At 27.0% G+C, this 21,020-nt stretch overlaps 1 protein-coding gene and 1 long non-coding RNA gene across 3 annotated transcripts; one reads left to right on the top strand and one right to left on the bottom strand.

Moving 5' to 3' along the window:
- Positions 1-1,294: 1,294 nt before the first annotated feature.
- Positions 1,295-20,707, top strand: LOC141528209 (uncharacterized). Of its 2 annotated transcripts, none has more exons than XR_012479338.1 (3): positions 1,295-2,150; positions 9,438-9,546; positions 19,882-20,707. It is a non-coding gene; the product is annotated as an uncharacterized LOC141528209 (long non-coding RNA). The 2 variants fall into 2 exon arrangements; XR_012479339.1 differs by having other exon boundaries at positions 9,438-9,746.
- On the bottom strand, positions 3,017-16,069 carry LOC141528207 (uncharacterized). Its single transcript, XM_074244139.1, has 3 exons — positions 15,203-16,069; positions 13,371-13,775; positions 3,017-3,936 (listed from the first exon to the last, which is right to left on the bottom strand). Exons 1-2 carry the CDS (start codon positions 15,811-15,813, stop codon positions 13,409-13,411), a joined length of 978 nt encoding a protein of 325 aa, XP_074100240.1. The 5' UTR covers positions 15,814-16,069; the 3' UTR covers positions 3,017-3,936; positions 13,371-13,408.
- Positions 20,708-21,020: the final 313 nt, after the last annotated feature.

Raw genomic sequence — 21,020 nt, 5'->3', positions numbered from 1 at the left:
CAAATTTGTGGATTTTTATTTAATTGAATAATTATTATAAAATTTTTTTTCACTCCATTAAAAATTATCTACTTCGGAATTATCGGAGCAAATTTAAAAAATAAAAATTTTAATTTGCAATACTATTTTTTTTAATTAATTTAAAAAATGTTCAAACCGTGTTCGAGGTCTAACCAATCGGTTGATACAAATCTCGATTAATTGGGAAACCCCATAAGTCAGTGACTCATGGAGTTTTCCGAATAAACATTCGATTTCCCTGGTTAAAATTTTTCGGACTTTTCTCTGAAAAACTCTAAAAAATACTTGTCTTGAGTTCTAAAGACTTTTTCAGAGTTTTTCAGAGAAAAATCCGGAAAATTCGCACCAGGGTTGAAAGGTCCAAAAATAAGTATCTTTTTGTTTTTTTCCAAAAAAAACTTCTGACTAGAAAAAATTCAGTTCAATGCAAAATACTTAAATTTTAATAATTTTTGTAGTATTAGTTTGATAAATGCAATTAAATTATTGTTTTATTGTTTAATGTGATTTGACTGACTTGGATTTTAGAATAATTGATTATCAGATAATTAGAAATTAACTTTACTCCCGTGTAAAAAAAAATCGTCTTAAAATTGTTATTTGTTTAAGATCTTAAACGTGAAACTAACCAAGACTTTTTTAAGACGCCAAAAAAAAATTCCGAGAGCAGATTTTTAAAATTTTGTTCTCGAATTTGTTATGAAAAGAAGACGATATCACAGCGACAGCTCCGGAAAATTACTATAGAGTCTTAAAATAATCTAAAATTCGTCTTAAAGAAATCTTAAATTAGTTTTAAAAAAATCTTAAAATAGTCTTAAAAAGGTTTTAAAAAATTGTAATAATTAAATATTTATTCATAAAAATTTAGGGTGATAATCTTTAATGTATCCTTAATAAAATAAAAAAAATCCGATCCCAAAACTCCTTTATTTTCCCTGTAAAAAAAATTCCCGAAAATCACCTCTTTTTTTTTTCAATCGTCACAGTGGTGTTCTCCCTTAAATCATTATTACTAATTGTAGTGATTAACAATTAAATTTTTTCACGCTAAATCTTTATTAGAAATGCTAACATTATTATCATTCATCTTTGGTTAATGATGTTAATGCAAACTTGACCTAGAAAAATGTTTTTCGCTTTTCCAAAAAAAATTTAGTATTTTTGAACTACGGGATTTTTAAAATAAACGATTCAATTTAAAATTAAAAATAAATAAAAATTTCTCTCAATAATTTTAATGTTTACAATTCTTAGATTTCTTTCTTACAGATTAATTATGAATCATAACAACAATAAAAAATAATTGTCATGATAATTTTAAATGATTCAATAACAATTTTAGTGAAGTCATACAACTTAGAATTGAACAAAGACGATCGACTTCGATGATTACCGCCAAACTTCGACCCTCATCGGTCTTTGTTTTCATTCGCACTTTCTTTAATTTCCCGCGGCAATTTTATATATTCTGCATTGTACGATTAAATAGTGAAGAGTGTATGATTACACATGCGTTTATTTTTTTTGTGCAGTGAATTATGTTTGCGTTGATGCAAACAGCTATTTTTAACTATGAAATATGAGCTAGTAGATATTGTTAACATTTATAATTATCATTTTTCATCAATAATTACACAATAATATTAAATATTAATTATAATAAATGTAACGAAGAAGAAAAAATATTTAAGCATAAATATCAAATATATTTAATATACTAATAAAAATTACAAGTACAAAAAATAGTATCGCAGTACTTACAAAAATAATTAGATTATTTTAACTACTATACACTTAATAATTAATTATCATGGTTTTACTTTTTTTTTATTATAAATAAATTTATAATATATTATTAGAATATTATTTAAGGCACTGTTTTATGTACAATTTTGATTTTTTTTTTTTCAGTGAATTATTTATATTAGTAAATTTTCCACTTTTTTATACCTTACAATTATTAATAAAAAAATAATAATAATAATAATAATAATAATATACATGGAATAATTTTATTAATTAATAAAATACTTTTTTTATTAACGTTAGATAAAAAATAATTATAAAAGTATAATACAAATGGAATTACAATAAAACTTGAGCAAGTTTAAGTACTCTAATTTACTGTAAGTATATTTTGTATAGTATATAAATATAATATTACGTTACTAATGCCAAAAGAGGGTATAAAAAAATTTTTTTTCACTCCAACTAATTTGAAAATGTTTATAACATTTAGATCTGTAAGAAAAGTGAATAAGAAAATTTTTTTTGTATACGCCCTTTTGGGCTCTAAGACAAAAAAATTCTTAAGCCAAAAGGGCGGATTATTTTTTTTTTTAATTGTAATTAAATAAAGTTGTAACACTGGTAAAAATAATGACTCTTCTACTCATTTTATTTGAAGAGAAAATGTATTTGATTAAACACGGAAAAAATGAAAAATAGAAAAATTACAGTATATAAAATTACAGTTATAATCTAACGTGGCGCTTTGTGATAGAAACTGGAAAAATAACAGTTTCAGATTGTAAGTATTACAGATTTTATGAGAATTAAATTTTAGAATGTAATATTTACATTGAAAGCTCTTATTAAGACATTTATTACTATTTATAATGTAATTTTTCAAGGTTTCTTTTTTCCGTGATGAAAAAACTAAAATATCACTAGTTAGGCATTACTCCGATGCCGCCTCTATTATCATTATCTTTTGCTTCTGAACGTTAAAAATAATGAATATATATTGCTTGTAAATCTAAACTTTGAAAAAATATTTTAATCTGATATGATTTTGTAATTTGTACAATTAAACATAATTGATTACACTTTATCAGTGGAGACAAGATTATTGACTTAATAGAAATGAAAATTTTATAATTGAGTCAAACACATTTTTTTTCAAATAGAATATTACTGTTATATTGTTTTTTTTTTTTTTTTTTTTTTTTATTTAAATCCGTATTCTTTTTAAACAAAATGAGTTGAAAAGTCATTATTGTTACCGGTAATATAACTTTGTTTTTTTTTCTTTTTAAATATACAAAAAAATTTTTTTATTCATTTTAATTACAGATCTCAATGTTATAAACATTTTTATTTATTTATTTAGTTCTAATGCCAAGGTCTTGAGCCGAATGGCAAATTTTATATACATAAGTAGTGTTCAAATAAGTACAACAAATTTTAAAGTATTAATAAAATAAATAAAACAAACTTTTTTAGGTTGTTTGGAGAAAAAAAATTTTTTTTTTATACGCCGCTTTGGCTCTGCAGATGTTTAGATGCGCCCTTTTGGCATTAGTAACGCGATATAATAGTAATAAGATTAATAATAAAAAAAAATAGTAATATTAAGTATACATGGTACTAATTATAAAAAAGGTTTTTTACTGAATTTTAGTTTAAGTAGTTTATTAAAAAATCGTGAAATATTTTTCCAAAAAAAATTTTCAAGCCTTATTTTTGATAAAAATTTAATAAAAAACTGTCTTCATATAAACATATTTAATTAATTTCTATTAATATTATTAATTAAAAATTTTAATAATAAAATATAATTTTTCATTAATCAAAGGCACTAAATTACCTGATTAGATCACGCGACAACAAAGACGCTTTTAAATTTAATATCATTTGGCTTTTACTTATCAATTATTATTAATATTTAATTATTATCAATTTTTTAATTCATAATAAAATATATAAATAATTTATGTTGGCGAAAATTTATTCCGAGGCACCTTATGAATATGACACATGATTATTAAATTATATCTTCGCTTTAAAGACACTAACGGCCTTTTTCTTCTTATTTTTCCTTTGAAATCCTTTGTTCAGTAAGTCATTGACTTTTAAGTATTCATTTTGGTCCCCTTGGTCTGTTTAAACTTCGTATACATATATCTAAGTCTGTAACAGAAAAAAAAAATAATTATTAGAAACAAATAACGAAAAATTGTAAATTAAAAAATTTTAAATAATTTTTTTTTGTAGAAAAATTTTCTATGCTATCGACTGTGAGTTTAGTTTTTTTTTTAGTTGCTACTGATGCTTTCACTACGTAGTTCCGACAAAGTGGCGCTGTTTGTTTCTTTAATATAAAATGGAAAGAACAAAGGACACAAAGATTTCCTTTATTGAAAATTTTATTTTTTTTTATGCGCCCTTTTACTTTTAAGTAGTACTTTGCTTAAAGCTAAAAGAGCGTATGGCTTGAGATACGCCCTTTCAGCTTTAGGATACGAACTTTTTTTTCACAGATTTTTACGTTTCAGACAATTTTAAACCGAATTGCAAAAAAAAAATTTTTTATACGCCTTTTCAGCACGAATCTCTATTAACCCTTAGCTATACGCACAGAAAAAAAGGTTCACTTAAGCCAAGAAAATTATTTTCTTCCTATATATTTTCTTGAGCGAAAAAAAAAATTTTTTTTTGACAAGAAATTTCACTTATTTTAACAAAATTAATTCTCTTGCTTTAAGAAATATGTATCTTGATCCAAGTAAATTTATTTAAATCAAGAAAATCTTGTTGTTTTGAGAAAATTCAGCCTCTTACTCCAAAAAATTTAGTTATTGATAGAAGTAAATCTTCTTATCTTGAGAAAATTTCTCTCTTGCTCCAAAAAATTAAATATAAAGATAGAAGTAAATTTTCATTAATATTTTAATTGATTAACATGTCAAATGGGAAGATCAAATAATATTGAACCATTTTTTTTATTCAATATGTATAATTGCACGCTAAAATAATATAAAATGGGTATCAAATATTCAAGAGAAAAATTTTCTCAAAGAGAGAAAATTTTTTTCTCAGCTGCAGTAGGTGGCGCTGCTTCCCTAAAGTATCTAAAAATCTTGATCAAATATAAAAATTTATTGTATCAAGTATTTATGATAATTTAAATAAAGAAAAAATTACTTCCACCAAGAATAGAATTTCAAAAAAAATTTTTACTTCGACCAACACAACTTCGGTCTTCCTTCAGGCACCCGAAAATTTTCTTGAGCCAAGAATTTTATTCTCCAGTCAAGAAATTTTTCTTTCTGTGTAGTTTAAATTGAAGATAATTTAATGAAGTTTGAAATAAATTAAATAGATTTCATCTATCGTTTATATCTGGACAATGATTTCCATAAAATATACAAAATTCAAAGTTTTTTATATAAACTTTTGAGCCAGTGCCATTTTTGGACATTACTCGATAAAATGAAACATATTACGACAAAATTTTCTTAAAATTACGATATAAGATCGGCTACAACAGATAGATATTTAAAAAAATCTACCTAAAAAATAGTAAAGATGAGTATGAGAAAAAAATAATTTTTATTTTATTTTAATAAATTAATTTATTAGGGCTTAGTTTAATTTGAGGCTTAAGTAGTTGGCTGGTGTATGGAGTAACTGACAGAAAGTCAAGAAAGGAATTTATTAAATTAACTTGCCGCGACGACGCATCTCATCGTAAAGTTTGTGGATGACCTCACTTTATAATTGTCGTGAATTGCTGGGTATACTTACACAAACAACCAGTCTATAAGTCTACTTATGTGTTATAAATTATATATTATTTAGTTTTACTTTTATAGACTTTTGTACTCTTTTTTTTATCATTTTCATTAAGGAAATCATTTCCAAATGTATCTCCAGATGTAAGATGCTAAAATGAGAGCTGAAAAATATTAATCTTGGTGTCTGTTCTCCGATATAATCTTCATTTAATATTATCACTCGATTCTGCTGGGGCACTTGAGTTTTATCTAACGATTAAATCTTATTCCGACTTTACGGCATTCACGTGTCGCTTAGTTTTGTCAAGATATTTTTTTTATCGTTTAATTTTTAATTTTATTTAAGATATAACTAGAATTTCATGAAAAAATTATTGTATGACTTTGAATGCTAGTTATGGCTGAAGAGTGTGAGATACGGCGAAAGTAATAGAAACCTTTTTTGTAGAAAATTAAATTTCCTACAAAAAAGGTGTCCTGTAATTTTGTCGAATTTTTGATATTTTAACGAAAATTTAGATTTTTAATTTTTTTGAATTTGTTCAATTGCAAAAATATAGTTTAAAAAAAAATAAATTTTAGGACATTATTGCTTTTTAATGAGGTGTTTTTTTTTTTCAATATTCAAACAAGTAATCTACCTATCCGTGACGGGCGTGGCCGAACGACGCTTTTTTTTAGACGCTTTTTATTAGCTTCACTTGTATGTTTGTATGTTTGTAACCGACTTCTTTGGGCACGATTTTGACGCACTTTAAACGGCCAGATTTCGTTCGAACTTTGTAGATTTATCGAGAACCGATGACAATACACTAATTTGATAAAATTATTCCATTTTTTAATTTGCAAAATAAGATTTTTATTAATTTATATAATTTTTATCTATAGTCGATAAGGCAGAAATTTTAATTTTCCAATCATTATCTTTAGACGATTTATCTAATATTAATAAAGTGCATGCTGGTAAGTTAGTTGCCAAATCATAGTTTAAAATTAAAAAAACAAGCTATTATAAATAAACCAAACTAAAAAGTAGAAAATAAATAATAGTTTAAAAAAACTAAAAAACACGCTTTTTATAGAAAACCGAACTAAAAAAATAGAAAATAAGTTTTAATAAATTAAAATTAAGAATAGTGTTAAAAATTTCAATAAATGTAATTAATAATAGTGTAAATAAAAAAAAATGTATTTTATTTTAAAAAAAGCGTGGGGTGCTTTTTAAGATATTCTAAAAATGATAATCACTCTACTCATATCTGTCGATAGAATATATATATCTATTGACCCATGCACCCCACGCTTTTTTTAAAATAAAATACATTTTTTTTTATTTACACTATTATTAATTACATTTATTGAAATTTTTAACACTATTCTTAATTTAAATTTATTAAAACTTATTTTCAATTTTTTTAGTTTGGTTTTCTATAAAAAGCGTGTTTTTTAGTTTTTTAACCTATTATTTATTATTTTAAAATTTCTTATAAAAAAATTTCTAAGCGCGAATCGATTAAAACCGTTAGAGGCTTAAGACAGATTTATGTGTACGAAAAAAGTACTTCCGAATTATTTGGTAGGATCTGATCGATATCCCTGACCCTGGGGATCTGATCGGGATGCACGTGGAGCGTGTCTTTCTGAGTAGATACTGTGCGGATATATCCATAGGAGGGTAAAGATACTTTTGTATCCTCTTTTTATACTTTTTTCATTGTCCAAGGCCCTTTGTCCCGAGCACGGTTATATAAGTCCCACAATGCTTGATATATATTTACACTGTGTACACATAACAGTACCCGGTAGCAAGGTACCATCAAGAACAGTAGCTCAGTTTAAAAGCGATGATTCATGTCACTATAAGTTTTTTTTTTTTTTTTTTTTTTTTACCTGAACTAGAAAAAATTAAATCTACAAATTTTTCGCAGGGAAAGAATCGTGGGAATGTTTCAAATTTGGATTTTTTAAATTATTTTGTCCGCTTGTTTTCTTACTGACCGAGTTTTTGTGACCCCAATAGTCCATTTTAATGATTTTCATAGTTTTTTTTGAGAAATTTTCATTTTTTCTTTAAAAAAAAAATTATTTTTACAAATTGGTTTTTTTCCCACAGAAAAAAAAATTCGAGTTTTTTTTTTTTTTAAAAGGTTATAACTTTAAAAATAATTAAGTTAGAGACTTTAATCTAATTTTATTCGAAAGCTTATAACTTCAGCTAAAAATTTCATTGCATATATGTCAACTTTTGAACATTAGGTTCTTCGATATAAAATTTTCAAAATAATCCTTTTATAGCACCTTAAAGTTACTAGATTTCGGTGTTATTTTAAAAAAGCTGTAGATTGAAAAATAATTACACTAGATAAAAATTCTAAAATTTATCCGAGTAGTTCTTTTTCAAACTTTAATTCCCACTGTACAATTATTGATTTTTCTTTTACGAATCTCCGAAAATAAATTTTTAAAGCCGAGTACTAATTGATAAAATTTTGTTCTTTTTCCACAGATGAGAAAAATTTGAGTTTTTTATTTTAAAAGGTCATAACTTTTAGAATAATTAAAGCAGAGACTTCAATCTAATTTTTTTCGAAAGCTTATCTTTTTATTTAAAAATTTTATTGCATATATATCAACTTCCGACCGATAAATTCGTAGATACAAAATTTTTAAAATAATTCTTTTCCAGTGCCCTAACGAAAACTTTGGCTCAATGATTTTTTATATTTATAATCACACTTTACATAGTTTGGGTACTTTTAAAATACATTTTAAAAATAATAGTGCTGTCAAGGGGTCAATGACAAATAATTTAATGGACAAACGTAACCGAACAAATTTGTAGAACCAAAAAACTATTAAAAACTCTTCCAAAAACTTGACATAAAAAATTAACTACTAAAAAAAAATATAAAAATAAAAAGCACTAATTTTTATGAAAAACCTTTATTATGATATCAAATTAAACTACAAAAATTTTTTTTAAAATAATAATATGCTCGTCACAAAATTTTTTTTCCTCGCTCAATTATTCGAATCATAAAAATATCGAACTAAATTTACGATAAAGATATGGTCGTTACTAAGATTTTCTTAGTTTCTCTTGATGATATAAATTAATTTTTGACATATAACCACCACGTTCGAGTGGAAGTTTTTAAAAATCAAATTTTCGATTATTTATTGAATTTAGATTCCTGATTAGAAAAATTTTTATTTTTGACAGGTTTAAGTATATTGTTGAATCGATAAAATTGAATTACTGTGCAATGTATTTACATTTTTCATTAACTTTTTAAAAAATTATACTTCTTTGTTATTATATTAGTGAAATTTGCCATTTGGCTTGTGCCTTGGCATTAATAATAAATTAAATAATAAACTAATAGAATGTTTCAAAAAAATTAAAAATTTTATAAAAAAAAATGAACTAATTTAAAAAAAAGATAAATTTTTATTTTAAAAATAAAATATACGACTTGTAAAAGTGACATTGAAATTTCATTTAATAATAACAAAATAATAATAATAATAATAATAATAATAATAATAATAATAATAACAGCAAAGACAATTATTAACCATAGAAAGGAAACAAAGATATTAATGATGACGGTGGCGCGCCCGCATAAGGCGTTAGCACACGATCCACGCGTATCTTATCAATAAACATTACCAGCATAAGCCTAAGTACTTAAAATTTATCCTTATTACTTGAAATGCAAAACAAAAAAAATAAAAAATAAAAATAGACAACTGTAAGTAACTAACTGACATTTTAGTTCGTTAAGATTCTGTTTTTCGCTTGATATAGCACGTATTCTATCGGTTATTGTTATTATTAGATTACACCGTCCTATAATTATAATTAATTTTTTTCTCCCTTTTTTTTTTTAGAAGAAGAATCGGTACTCAGCAGAGAAGATGCAAGTTTCTCACAGATAGATATTGAGTAGAAGAGAATAAAGACGAAAATCGGTCCGTCTGCTGAGCGGGCGAGCATATGGTAAGCACCAACTTGGACTTGCTCGATCACATTGCTGCCCATATGGCACGTCTCTGTTATTCTGTTATGTGGTTCTCGAGTTAAGTTCAAGTTAAACTACATATACATATGTATATGTTATATTCAACCAGACAAAACTAAAGACCAGAGCAAGAGTCGACTCATCCAAACTTTTATTTTGCTGTTGTTGTATTGATTGCGTATGTATTATATATATTTTATAAATATAATAAATATATCGGAGTATTATATATTCACATGGGAATTCAGAAATAAAAAAAAACCACTGATTGTTTGCGAAGCATGTGGTAAAAATTTTTTAGAAAGTAAAAGTACTTTTACTTTTGGGATTTGTTTTTAAAATAGAAAAATAATTGGGGATTTTATTGTTTTTTAAAAATTCAAAACTTGAAAATTTTTTTAAATCATTGAAGTGATTTTTAATTATTAAAATTTTAATTGAAAAATATTTACTTGGTATTAAAGCCTAATTAAGAGATACTTATTGATTGAAAAATTTTTTTTAATATCTTTAAAACTCAAAGCCAATAAAAATATTTTTTTTTATTGTGAGTTTGTTTAAAAAAATTTATGAAAATTATTTTTATTACATTAGTGGATATTACACTATTTAAGAAAAGATGAATTGAATTAGATGAAAATACAGATTGAATTAGTAATTTTAAGAATAAACTGCTGTTTACTTATTAATATTCAAATATTTTGAAGCACCAATCATTTTTATTATTTTTTACAGTAACATAAATCGTTAATGAAAGTTGTCACTAAATATATTTATGAAAAATAATAATTAAGAAAAACTGATGTAATTTTAGTTAAAATTTTTAATTAACAAAAAAGTGTTAAATTCACACAAGAAAGTGTTAAATATTTAACATAAAAATTTTAACAAAAAATTTTTTGACGCATTGACGCAAAATTTTTTACTATGTACCGTCAGAAATTTCTAAATTTTTATATAATTATTAAGGAGATGATGATACAATTATCCTTAAAATTTGAAGTCGATTGACGACCTATAACCCGAGATGAATTCTCATTATATTCGAAACAATTGTATGGGTTGCGTCTCCACGGGTACAGTCTTGCGTAAAAATAATGGATTACTTAGCTAGAAGCTTACATACTCTCGCAGCACCTATAATCTCTAATTTTTTGACAATATTGTACCATGACAACTACCTTAAATACTAAAAAAGTTTAAACTGCAATGCAAACAATTTGATTATGTTAAAGTAGGCCTTTTATTATCAAACTATGCTAAAATAGTTACAATTTTAAAAAATGTTTAATTTAATTTTTGTTTATATTAAAATTTATTTTTTTTGTTGATATTTTACAAAAAAATTACTTCAATAATTATTAACATAAAAACTTGTTAATTGAATAAAATATTTTTCATTTTATTCCAAACATCCCTCACTTAATATTTTAAGTTTAACTTGAACCTACGACTTAAGACATTCCACCTCCCAATTCTCGCAAAAATTCCGAATTAATTTTCTGATGGATAGAAAAAATGAAGCATTACACAGTCTCACGAGCAGTTGTTCGCTAGAATACGAACGGAAGAAGAATAATAGAAACTAAAGAAGGAAGAAGTAAAACCGCATGATTTTTTAGGGTCAAACAAATGCCTACTACAAATACCACCGATATACGAATGCACATAATATGAAATATAAAATAAAAAAAAATATTAAGTGAATATACTGGCGACCGAGAGACCAAGAGACATCTCGACGTTTGTTTCCGGACACATGGCGGTAGGAGTCCTCTTCCGTTCGCGGTCGCTATTTATATTATTCGCTAGGACTAAAGGAAAGGAAAAGGACTTCAAGGTTACCTTTGAGCGACGTGCTCCTACAATTCGCGAATCAGTTGTTCTTTAAACAATTGCCTCTGGCTTAATTCAAATTCAAATTCAAAATCGGGATCCGGATCCGGATGAGGGTGATCACAAGGGTGTAGGATCTATCTCAGATTGAATGATGAAGCTTTTGGCACGTCGTAGAGGATTTGTATTGTATTTAATATTCAGTATGATGATCACAAAGTACAGGGTTGGGTTCATTTGGACCCGGAAAGTGTAAACGGAACTTTATTTAGTGAGTAATAGTGAGTAATAGTGAAGGGTGTTGCACCCCTTTATTTAGCTTTTAACATTACAGTGTCTAGCTGCAAGTGGTCTTAGTATCTCGAGTTTATTTTAGCATGTATGCATACAAGTGTACGGCACTTCAACCACGTGTACTTTTTGAGAACACAAGTTTCCACTTGCGGGGCTTCCTCGCATCCGCCACGTGTACATATATTTACTGCGTTGAAGGTTGTTAATTAAGGTATACAATGAATATTTTTTAAAAGACACTGAAAGTAAATCGATTGGAAACATTCAAAGTATGACAAAATTTTTTAAATGAATTTATTATTATTATTATTATTATTTATTTTTTGAAGGCCATAAAGTCGTAGCTCTTTACTACGATTAAAAAATTAATTATTTTATTTTTTATTTAGTTCCTAAAAATTAACTATTTAAAAGCGAGAAGGTTAAACGATCAGGCGCCACCTCTTGGAAAATTTTGAAACTAAATTTGATAATTAAATTATATGCGGGTATGTATGATCATTTTAGACCTAATATCAAGTCTTATGTCAAATAAATTTTTAATAGAAAAAAATTGAATGTTTTTGATTTTTTTTTTTCTATATTGCTTGTAAAATATTTCATTAATGACTAAAAATCGGTCTTTTCTTTGAATATTGGTGCAACTACAACCTCTTAATTTTTAATCACTAATTTTTTTAATCCGGCAATAAGAATGAAAACGACTTTAATGGGTGACTCAATAAATTATTGAGATTAATTATTAGAATAAATAATTATAAAATTGAAATAATTTTTCAAAAGTTTATTCACCTCTTAGGCCATTGTTAATTTTTTAAATTACTAATAAAATTAAAAAAAAAATAGATTTATGTAAACCCAGTTTGAATATTTGAATAGTAATTAAGAATTTTAATTTATTTTTTCAATAAATTAATTGACTAATCTTCATTGTTAAAAGAATAAGAAAAATTTTGTCTCCATGATAGTCATATGATAAAATCATTTTTTTTTTGGGGGGGATTTAGTGTCATTGCAAAGGTTTTGACTTGAATTTGTACCTTTTCAAGATTTCGAATCATTCTTACCGATAGTCAATTTATGATGATAAGTATTTAAACTGCATTAAAAAATTATCTATCTCTAGATACATAATTAAGAAATGACCTTGCATCTTGTGAACTATTGACATTTTTAAATATATAAGCTCATCCCGATGTTACACTCATCAAGAGCTTTCATTTGAGTACCCACATCAATTTTTCATATTTTTTAGATATTATATATATGTATATATGAAAAATATATCAAAATGCATGTGGGTACTCAAATGAAAGCTCTTGATGAATGTAACATCGAAATGAGTTTATATCTTTAAAAACGTCAATAGTTAAGAAAGTACAGTACAATCGAACAAAAGTCATTATTTAATAAAGCAAAATTTTATTTATTTATATTTCACAAGTTACTTGAATTTTTAATTTACCTCCGATTTATTGCAGTGTAATAATAAATTACTTACAAATTCGAGCGTTATTTAAATTTGAATATTTATCATTCATTACAAACATTTTCATTTGAAGTTTAAATATTTTTTTGTTCAAATCAAAATTAAAAAAAAATTTTTTAGCGTTGTTTAATTTGTTAGCGAAAAAAGCTCCCAGCGTAATAAATAAAAAAATAGAGAACTTACCGGTTTATTTTATCGGGCAGTTTTTATACATATTAAAATTACACATGGGTGAGCCGTTGCGTATGGGGTTGAGTGTGTACTAGTCTTCCCTGTTCGTGTTCCCACCAGCTTACAACGTCCATGAACTCCCCGGTGTCGGAGATCTCCTGTTTGTAGTAAATGGTTCCAAATCCCTCGGGACTGGCTGCGTAAATAGTTCCACCCTCCTCACTGTCTCCGGCTCCGCTGTAAGGGGAGAGGATTTGCGGCTCCAGGTTCTCCTCATTTTGATAGTACTCCGTCGCGGGTGACGCCAGACTTGGGGACAACCTTGCAAAGTTTTGCACAGGTATCGCGGGCTCCAAGTTTTCTTCATCCCCCGCGGAGTACAAATTTTTCTGCGACGTCGCGGCTGCCGGTGATAGTCTGCAATTTTATAAAAATAATTAGCCAAAGTTTAAGTTTTAAACTCCCAAGGCTTTTGTGAGTTTAAATTTAAATTATGGCCAAAAATAAAGTAAAAATAATTCCTGAGAAAATACGATCATTTTATAGGGGAGTTTCTTTATATTATTCGCGCGTTATTCCCTTAATATAAGGGATGGTAGGATTCTTTTCATTGTTAAATCCCGAGCCGGACAGACTTGAATCGGTGAATTAATTTCAGTAACAATATAAAAATATATACAACCGTTGAAAAAAAAAAAAAAAAAAAAAAAAATTACGTGTTGGGGTTTATACTTTGACCTTAAAATAGAAATTGTCTGGTTGTAAAAATAAATGACAGAAAAATTTAATTTCATCACTGTAAGACAATTAATTGATAAAGCGACCACAAAAATTTTTAAATGTATTGAGTCAAAGACGAAAAATAACAAATTTTATGGCCTCGAATTGATGCAAAGATTTGATAAGATTTGAAAAGTAATTGAAGTTAATGATATATAACCACGTGTGTTTATGTGTGATTGATAATTGTACAAAAATGTTTCTTATTATTTAGAGCAACATTTTATTGCTTTTATTTTTCATATTATACTTCATATATTATTATATTTTTATGTCCATAGTTTTATGTTCACATTTTTGAAATTACACATGATCCACAGATGTGTAAATAATATTAATGCATTACATATGTAAACAAACATTATTATGTATGATTTTTGAGTACATACATTTTAATTATAACTACAATTTTATTTTACCATAAATGTGAGCTTGGAAAAATAAATCACAGATGGTCACATACTATCATATGTTTTCAAAAATGGTCATATGTACGTAAATATGAGAAATTCATCACACACATACTGACAAACATGGTTTTACATGATCACATGTGGTTACATATGGTCACAAATGATCATATATGGTCACATATGATCATTAGTGGTCATAAATGATCCATTGATCAAATAGAAGGGTCACGCATGGATACATATGACCATACGTGGTCACGCATAATCAATTGTTCGTATTTATGTAAGTCACGAATGATCACATATGATCGAACATGATCATATATGATCATTAGTGGGCATATATGATCCATTGATCACATATATGGATTATATAGATACATGTGTTCGTATATGGTCACATATGATCAATATTTCGTATTTATGTAAGTCACGAATGATCACATATGATCACATATGGTAATTAGTGGTCATATATAATTTATTGATCACTAATATGGGTCACACATGGATAGATATGGTCATATGTGGTCACATATAGTCAATTGTTCGTATATATGTCAATTACGTTTGATCACATATGATCACACATGACCATAAATGGTCACATTTGTTAAAATTTTGATAAAAATAAAAAATAAAAAATAATACCTAGTAACTCTCTCATCCTCTTCATCCTGGTGTTGTTCCTCCTCATCATTGTTTCCCTCATCCTCAAAAACGACCCTCTCCCCCGACCCGTTATGCCCAGAAATACTGCTACTGGGTGATGGAATATTGTGACTATTCCCACTATCAAACTCCACACCATCGGCCTCCGCAAGTAGTCTCTGAAGCCCGCGAATATACTCGACAGCCATCCGGAGAGTTTCAACCTTCGACAATTTCTTCCCGCGGTCTCCATACCCCGCGGCAATATAATTAGGAATGTGTTGTCTGAGTGTCGCGAACCCGTTGTTAACTTGCTTCACCCTGTTTCTCTCGCGGGCATTCCTCTTTGCGACCGCAACTGGCGGAGGCTGACCATTTTTCCCGTGTTTCTTTAGTCTGGTCGGGTCGTAAGACGGGAGAACGATATTGTTGTTGCTGCTTCCATGATCCATCTTCATGTTCATATTCAGACCCTTTTGGACGATCAGATGCGGCGAACTTCCCAGGATGTTGCTCTCGTTATCCTGGAGAGTTCTCAGCAGCATCAGCTGCTCCTGGTCCCCGTTTATCTGCACTCTGTTGCAGTACACTGTCACGCCCATTGTTGTCATGGCTTATTATTTATTTAAATATTAACCAGTCAATGCTTTCGAGCACGAAATTCAATTGTCAATTTAAATTCTTTGTTTTTAATCGCTACTGTCCCGAACTAATGTCAAGAAGTGTCAGGGAATAATTTGCTCCATTTTAAACTTGTATTATCCAGTTGTCATTTAAATTTTAACTTTCACTTTGCTTTTATTTTTATTGTTATGAATAATTTCTTCAAGCACTTTTAATTTTTGTCTTTAAACAAAATTTCGATTAATCATTTCTTTATTTATATGATTTATTTTAATAATAATTCAAACAATTTCATTTTGATGTGTGCAATTTAAAAAATTTTTTTCTTACTAAAAAAAATTATTTTTGCTCTTATTTTTATAATAAATTAATTTGATATTTTTTTTTAATTACTAGGCACAACTTTTTAATTTTTTCTTGTGGTGTGCATTTTTAAATTTTTTAATAGTGAAATTTGATTTTATTAATATGATTAATTAACTTAAAAAAAAAATTATGAAACACTTGTTATTAATTTTTGACAATTTTTCCTATTGGTGTGCTTAACAAAAAAATTTATAAATTTTTTCTGAATTTACTAGTCACGTATTTTTTATGAATAACTTAAAAAATTTTTTCTTACGGTGTGCTTTTTTGAAATTCTTAAAAAATTTTTTAAAATAAAAATTTCATCTTATCTTACATCAGTTTTTTTACTTTCAAAAAATTAATTAAAAAAAAAATGTTTTATAAAATTATTTCACTGATTTTAAACTTTATTTAAAGGTGTGCACTTTTTAAAATTTCCATTTGATCTAGCACAAACTTAATTAATCCATCGGTTGATAAATAAATTTTTTAAACTATAAAAATATTGAATGGAATGAAAATGACGGAACACTTCACACTTAAAATAAAAAAATGAAAAAACACTAACACAAAGTTTTATAAAAAATATAAAAATAGTCGCGTGCTACGCGCCGCATGCCGTCCACATTCGGAGTGAGCTCTAGAGAGATGATTTAGGTTTCGCCATGCACATCGAATTATATGTACATCGTATATATGAATTTATAGAAGCATGTGTGTCTGTGTGTGTGTAATAAGTGTAAGTATATCCATGAACAGAGGAAGCACTTAGGGGAAGAGAGACTGGAGAGGGGATTTGGAGCACGCGCCGCGTATTCGCCCTTCTATATTCTTATATATTATATATATTATATATTATGTATTATATTCTAAGGGACCAAAGTGTGTATGTGCGTCGCACGTCGGATATAACATATAATACTTACTTGTTCTTTCCGGTATTGGGGTTGTGTGTGTTTGTGTCCGATGGTTGATTGTTGTTGAGCACAAACCATATGGCACAACGTATTTTTACCAAGACATCCGAGGGTTGTGTCGGTGAGTTCGTTTTATTTCGAGTTTCGTGGGTAATGTCAGTTTTTTCGGGACAATTTTCTTCTTTTTTTACTTGCTGGGAAAGGTAATTAAATTGACACGGAGATTATTTTTTTTTTTTTTATTTAGTCGATGATACTTGAGGAAGTATTTCAAGGTTTTGTTAGTTTAGACAAAGATCGGCTAATTATTAGTTCTATTTTTTGCTGGAAAAATATTCTGGATTTAAAAAAAATATTATCTTGAAAAAAAAAAAATTTTTGCTTTGAAATTTTTATTTGGAATTAATTTAAGAAATTTAGAATTTTTTTATTGAAAAGGAATTTAATTATGATTTTAATGATTGAAGTTAATTTTTATTTAAGTTTGTTGAAGTTATTAAAGTTTGTTATAAGGTAAAAGACCCAGTTATTGACACTTGCAATTTTATTCTAATTAAATAAATTAAATATTCTAAAAAAACAATTTTTCTAAAATTTGTAACCTAAAAATTATATTTTTTAATTTATTAGAGTTTATTCGTTTTTTTTTAATTAAAATAAAATTGCAAGTAATAACTAGGTCAGTGTCAATAACTGAGTCTTTTTGCTTAATATAAAAAAATTTTTTTTTTAAATTTACTAAAGTACAAAATATGAAGAATTTCAATAAAAATAACATTGCATAACTTGAAAATTGAATTTCTGGGAAAAATATTGAAAATAAGAAAAAATTACATCGAATAATTATTGAAGGAAATTTGATTCTCTACAAAAAATGTCTTCGCAAATTTTACTCTATCTTTAACCATTTAACCATAATTTTAAATTTAGAGTCGTAAAATTTATTAAATTGACAAAAAATCTTGTTTTCAAAATTTCAACTTTAATTTCGGCAAATATATTGAAGATACGAAAAAATGATAAAAAAACCTTTATTGTAGGAAATTTATTACTCTATAAAAAAGGTCCTTGTCAATTTTACCCAATCTCTTACCATTTGGCCAAAATTTTATTTTTAACATTCTAAATATACAGAAAAAAAGGTTCACTTAGGAAAATATTTTTCTTGCTAATTATTTTCTTGAGCTAAAAAAAAAAGTTTTTTTTTTACAAGAAATTTCACTTATTCCAACAAAATTAATTCTCTTGCTTTAAGAAATATGTATGTTGATCCAAGTAAATTTATTTAATTAAGAAAATCTTGCTTTGAGAAAATTCAGCCTCTTACTCCAAAAAATTTAGTTCTTGATAGAAATAAATTTTCTTGTCTTGAGAAAATTTCTCTCTTGCTCCAAAAAATTAAATATAAAGATAGAAGTAAATTTTCATTAATATTTTAATTGATTAACATGTCAAATGGGAAGATCAAATAATATTGAATCATTTTTTTTTTCATTCAATATGTATAATTGCACGCTAAAATAATATAAAATGGGTATCAAATATTCAAGAGAAAAATGTTCTCAAGGTGAGAAAATTTTTTCTCAGCTGAAGTAGGTGGCACTGCTTCTCTAAAGTATCTAAAAATCTTGATCCAATATAAAAATCCATTGTATCAACTATTTATGATAATTTTAATTAAGAAAAAATTACTTTCACCAAGAATAGAATTTTTAAAAAAATTTTTACTTCGGCCAACACAATTTCGGTCTTCCTTCAGGCACCCGAAAATTTTATTGAGCCAAGAATTTTGTTCTCCAGTCAAGAATTTTTTTTTTCTGTGTATTTCTGAGCTTTAATATTTTTTCGGTTAGTTTCATCGCCAAAAAAAAAAAAAAACAAATTTATATTATCACATCCGATGAGTCGCTTCCGTATAAAATATAACAAAATAAAGACCGAAGATGAGCATACTTCATTTTTGCTTTCAAAATTTCATGAATTAAATCCCGGGAGCGCTTTTGTCGTAGTCACAGATGTTACGGTAGTACGTGCCCTTGACACTGAAATGTTTACCGATTTAAGTAAATCCAAAATTTCCTGTCAGTTTGATGAATAGTTAATACTAGAATTTTTATTTTTCCCTCTCTAAATTGGGTTGAAACTGTGGGCGGGAAAAAAATTGAAAAATGATGTTACAGCAGGGTAAGATTTTTTCTCGTCAAACCTCAAACAAAATTTCTCAAAAAAAGCTCCCGTTGAAATTCAGCAACCGTCTGTTGTAAGAAAAAAAAATAAAAATAATTGAACAAAATAAAAATGACAATAAAAATAGCCAGACAAGAGCGATTCGTTGCAAAACTTAAAAAATTAATCTTAAAGGGCTCTTGAGGGGAAAAAGTAAAAATAATTCAAGCGAATATTTAAGAAAAAGAATTGATGCAAACAACCTCGAGGATAATAACAATAATGTCCGTAAAAAATTTATATAACAACTATAAAGAAGAGAATGAACGAGTTTGGATGATCAAAAAGGAATATAAGGCACATTCACCGGCGACTGGTTAAAACTTAAATTTATTCACTAGCACCCCGATAATGCGGTCTCTTACCCTCTTTTTATCATATCTCCGCTTTTTTTATTTTTTTTATATTATTGTTCCCTCTTTTTTTAATTAGATCAGAGCCTGTGTCGCCGGTATAAAAATAAGAATAATAATAATATCAAAAAATCTAGGTAGACGGGGTAGGTATGCTCGCGTATAAATCAAAATCTCACCCCAGTGATTAACATTAGAAAACGGATTTCAGATGATGCCAAAAAGAGATGAGAGGGATGGATTCGATAGGACAACGACCGGGCCCAACTTTTCGTTCCAGTGGATCCTGTTTTGTTCCTAAGCCCGGCTAAATTCACCGTAAGCCCTAACCCGACTACCACCTATATATATGTGGAAGATGTATAATATAATATAATATATAATATAAAATATAATATACAATATTTAAGTAGGGCTCGACTGAATTTATAACAATAATAACTTTTAATATATGGAGTATGAGTATAAGTACATCCGGGGTGCCGGAGAATAACTCACCGGATATTTTTAAACCCCAAGATCATAACCGGACTCTTGTCTAGTGCATCAATTTTACATTATGTTCATTGGGAATTCTTTATTGGAAAATTTTTAATTCAGGGCGCAGTTTTTGGTTTATGTGCTCGAGATTTGGGTTGGTTGTTTGAGGGAAAAGGGCTGGAAAATTTAAATAGATAATTTTGAGTCTGTACGTAAATTTTTTAGGAATTTTTTAGTATGCAAATTTATTGGGAATTTTTTAGAATGTAAATAAAACTATAAAAAAAAATGATTCGAAAAATTTATAAAAAATTTGGGGATCTTAAAATTAAGATATGAAGATTTTAACAAAGATCATAAAATTTGAACAAAAATTTCTTTATTTTATTTATTTATTTATTCAGATTTAAATGCCAAAGCAAAAAGCTAAATGGCAAAAGTATACAAGTAAATGATTAAAGTACATGTAAAACCATAAACATAGTCAATATTAATAAAATGGATTGTGACTTATAAATGATAGCATAAATAGTAAAATATAAAAATAGAAAATTAGAAAAATATAAACGTATCAGTTTTTACTGTGTATAAATTATGTAGAATATTTTCAGATTTTGGTTCCTAGGCTTCCTTGCGTTTTCCTACTTGCTGGTTGTATTGTCCTACTTGCTTGTTGTGATTTGTTACTTGCATGTTGTGATTTGCTACTTGCTTGTTGTGATTTCTTGTAATTTATCACAAGTTTGAGATCAAATACATTAGAAATATACTTTTTTTATTTTTTTTTTTTTTTTTTCCGTACAAGATTGTACAAGAATTCACAGGCTCTGGATTTAAATGCTTCAATGCTAAGTGATTTTATGACATCCA

This window comes from Cotesia typhae, unplaced genomic scaffold (assembly GCF_013202065.1).
Source record: "Cotesia typhae breed Kobodo isofemale line unplaced genomic scaffold, CoteBio_Ctyphae contig_43, whole genome shotgun sequence".
Classification (NCBI taxonomy): domain Eukaryota; kingdom Metazoa; phylum Arthropoda; class Insecta; order Hymenoptera; family Braconidae; genus Cotesia; species Cotesia typhae.
This window is presented reverse-complemented; position numbering and strand designations above follow the sequence as displayed.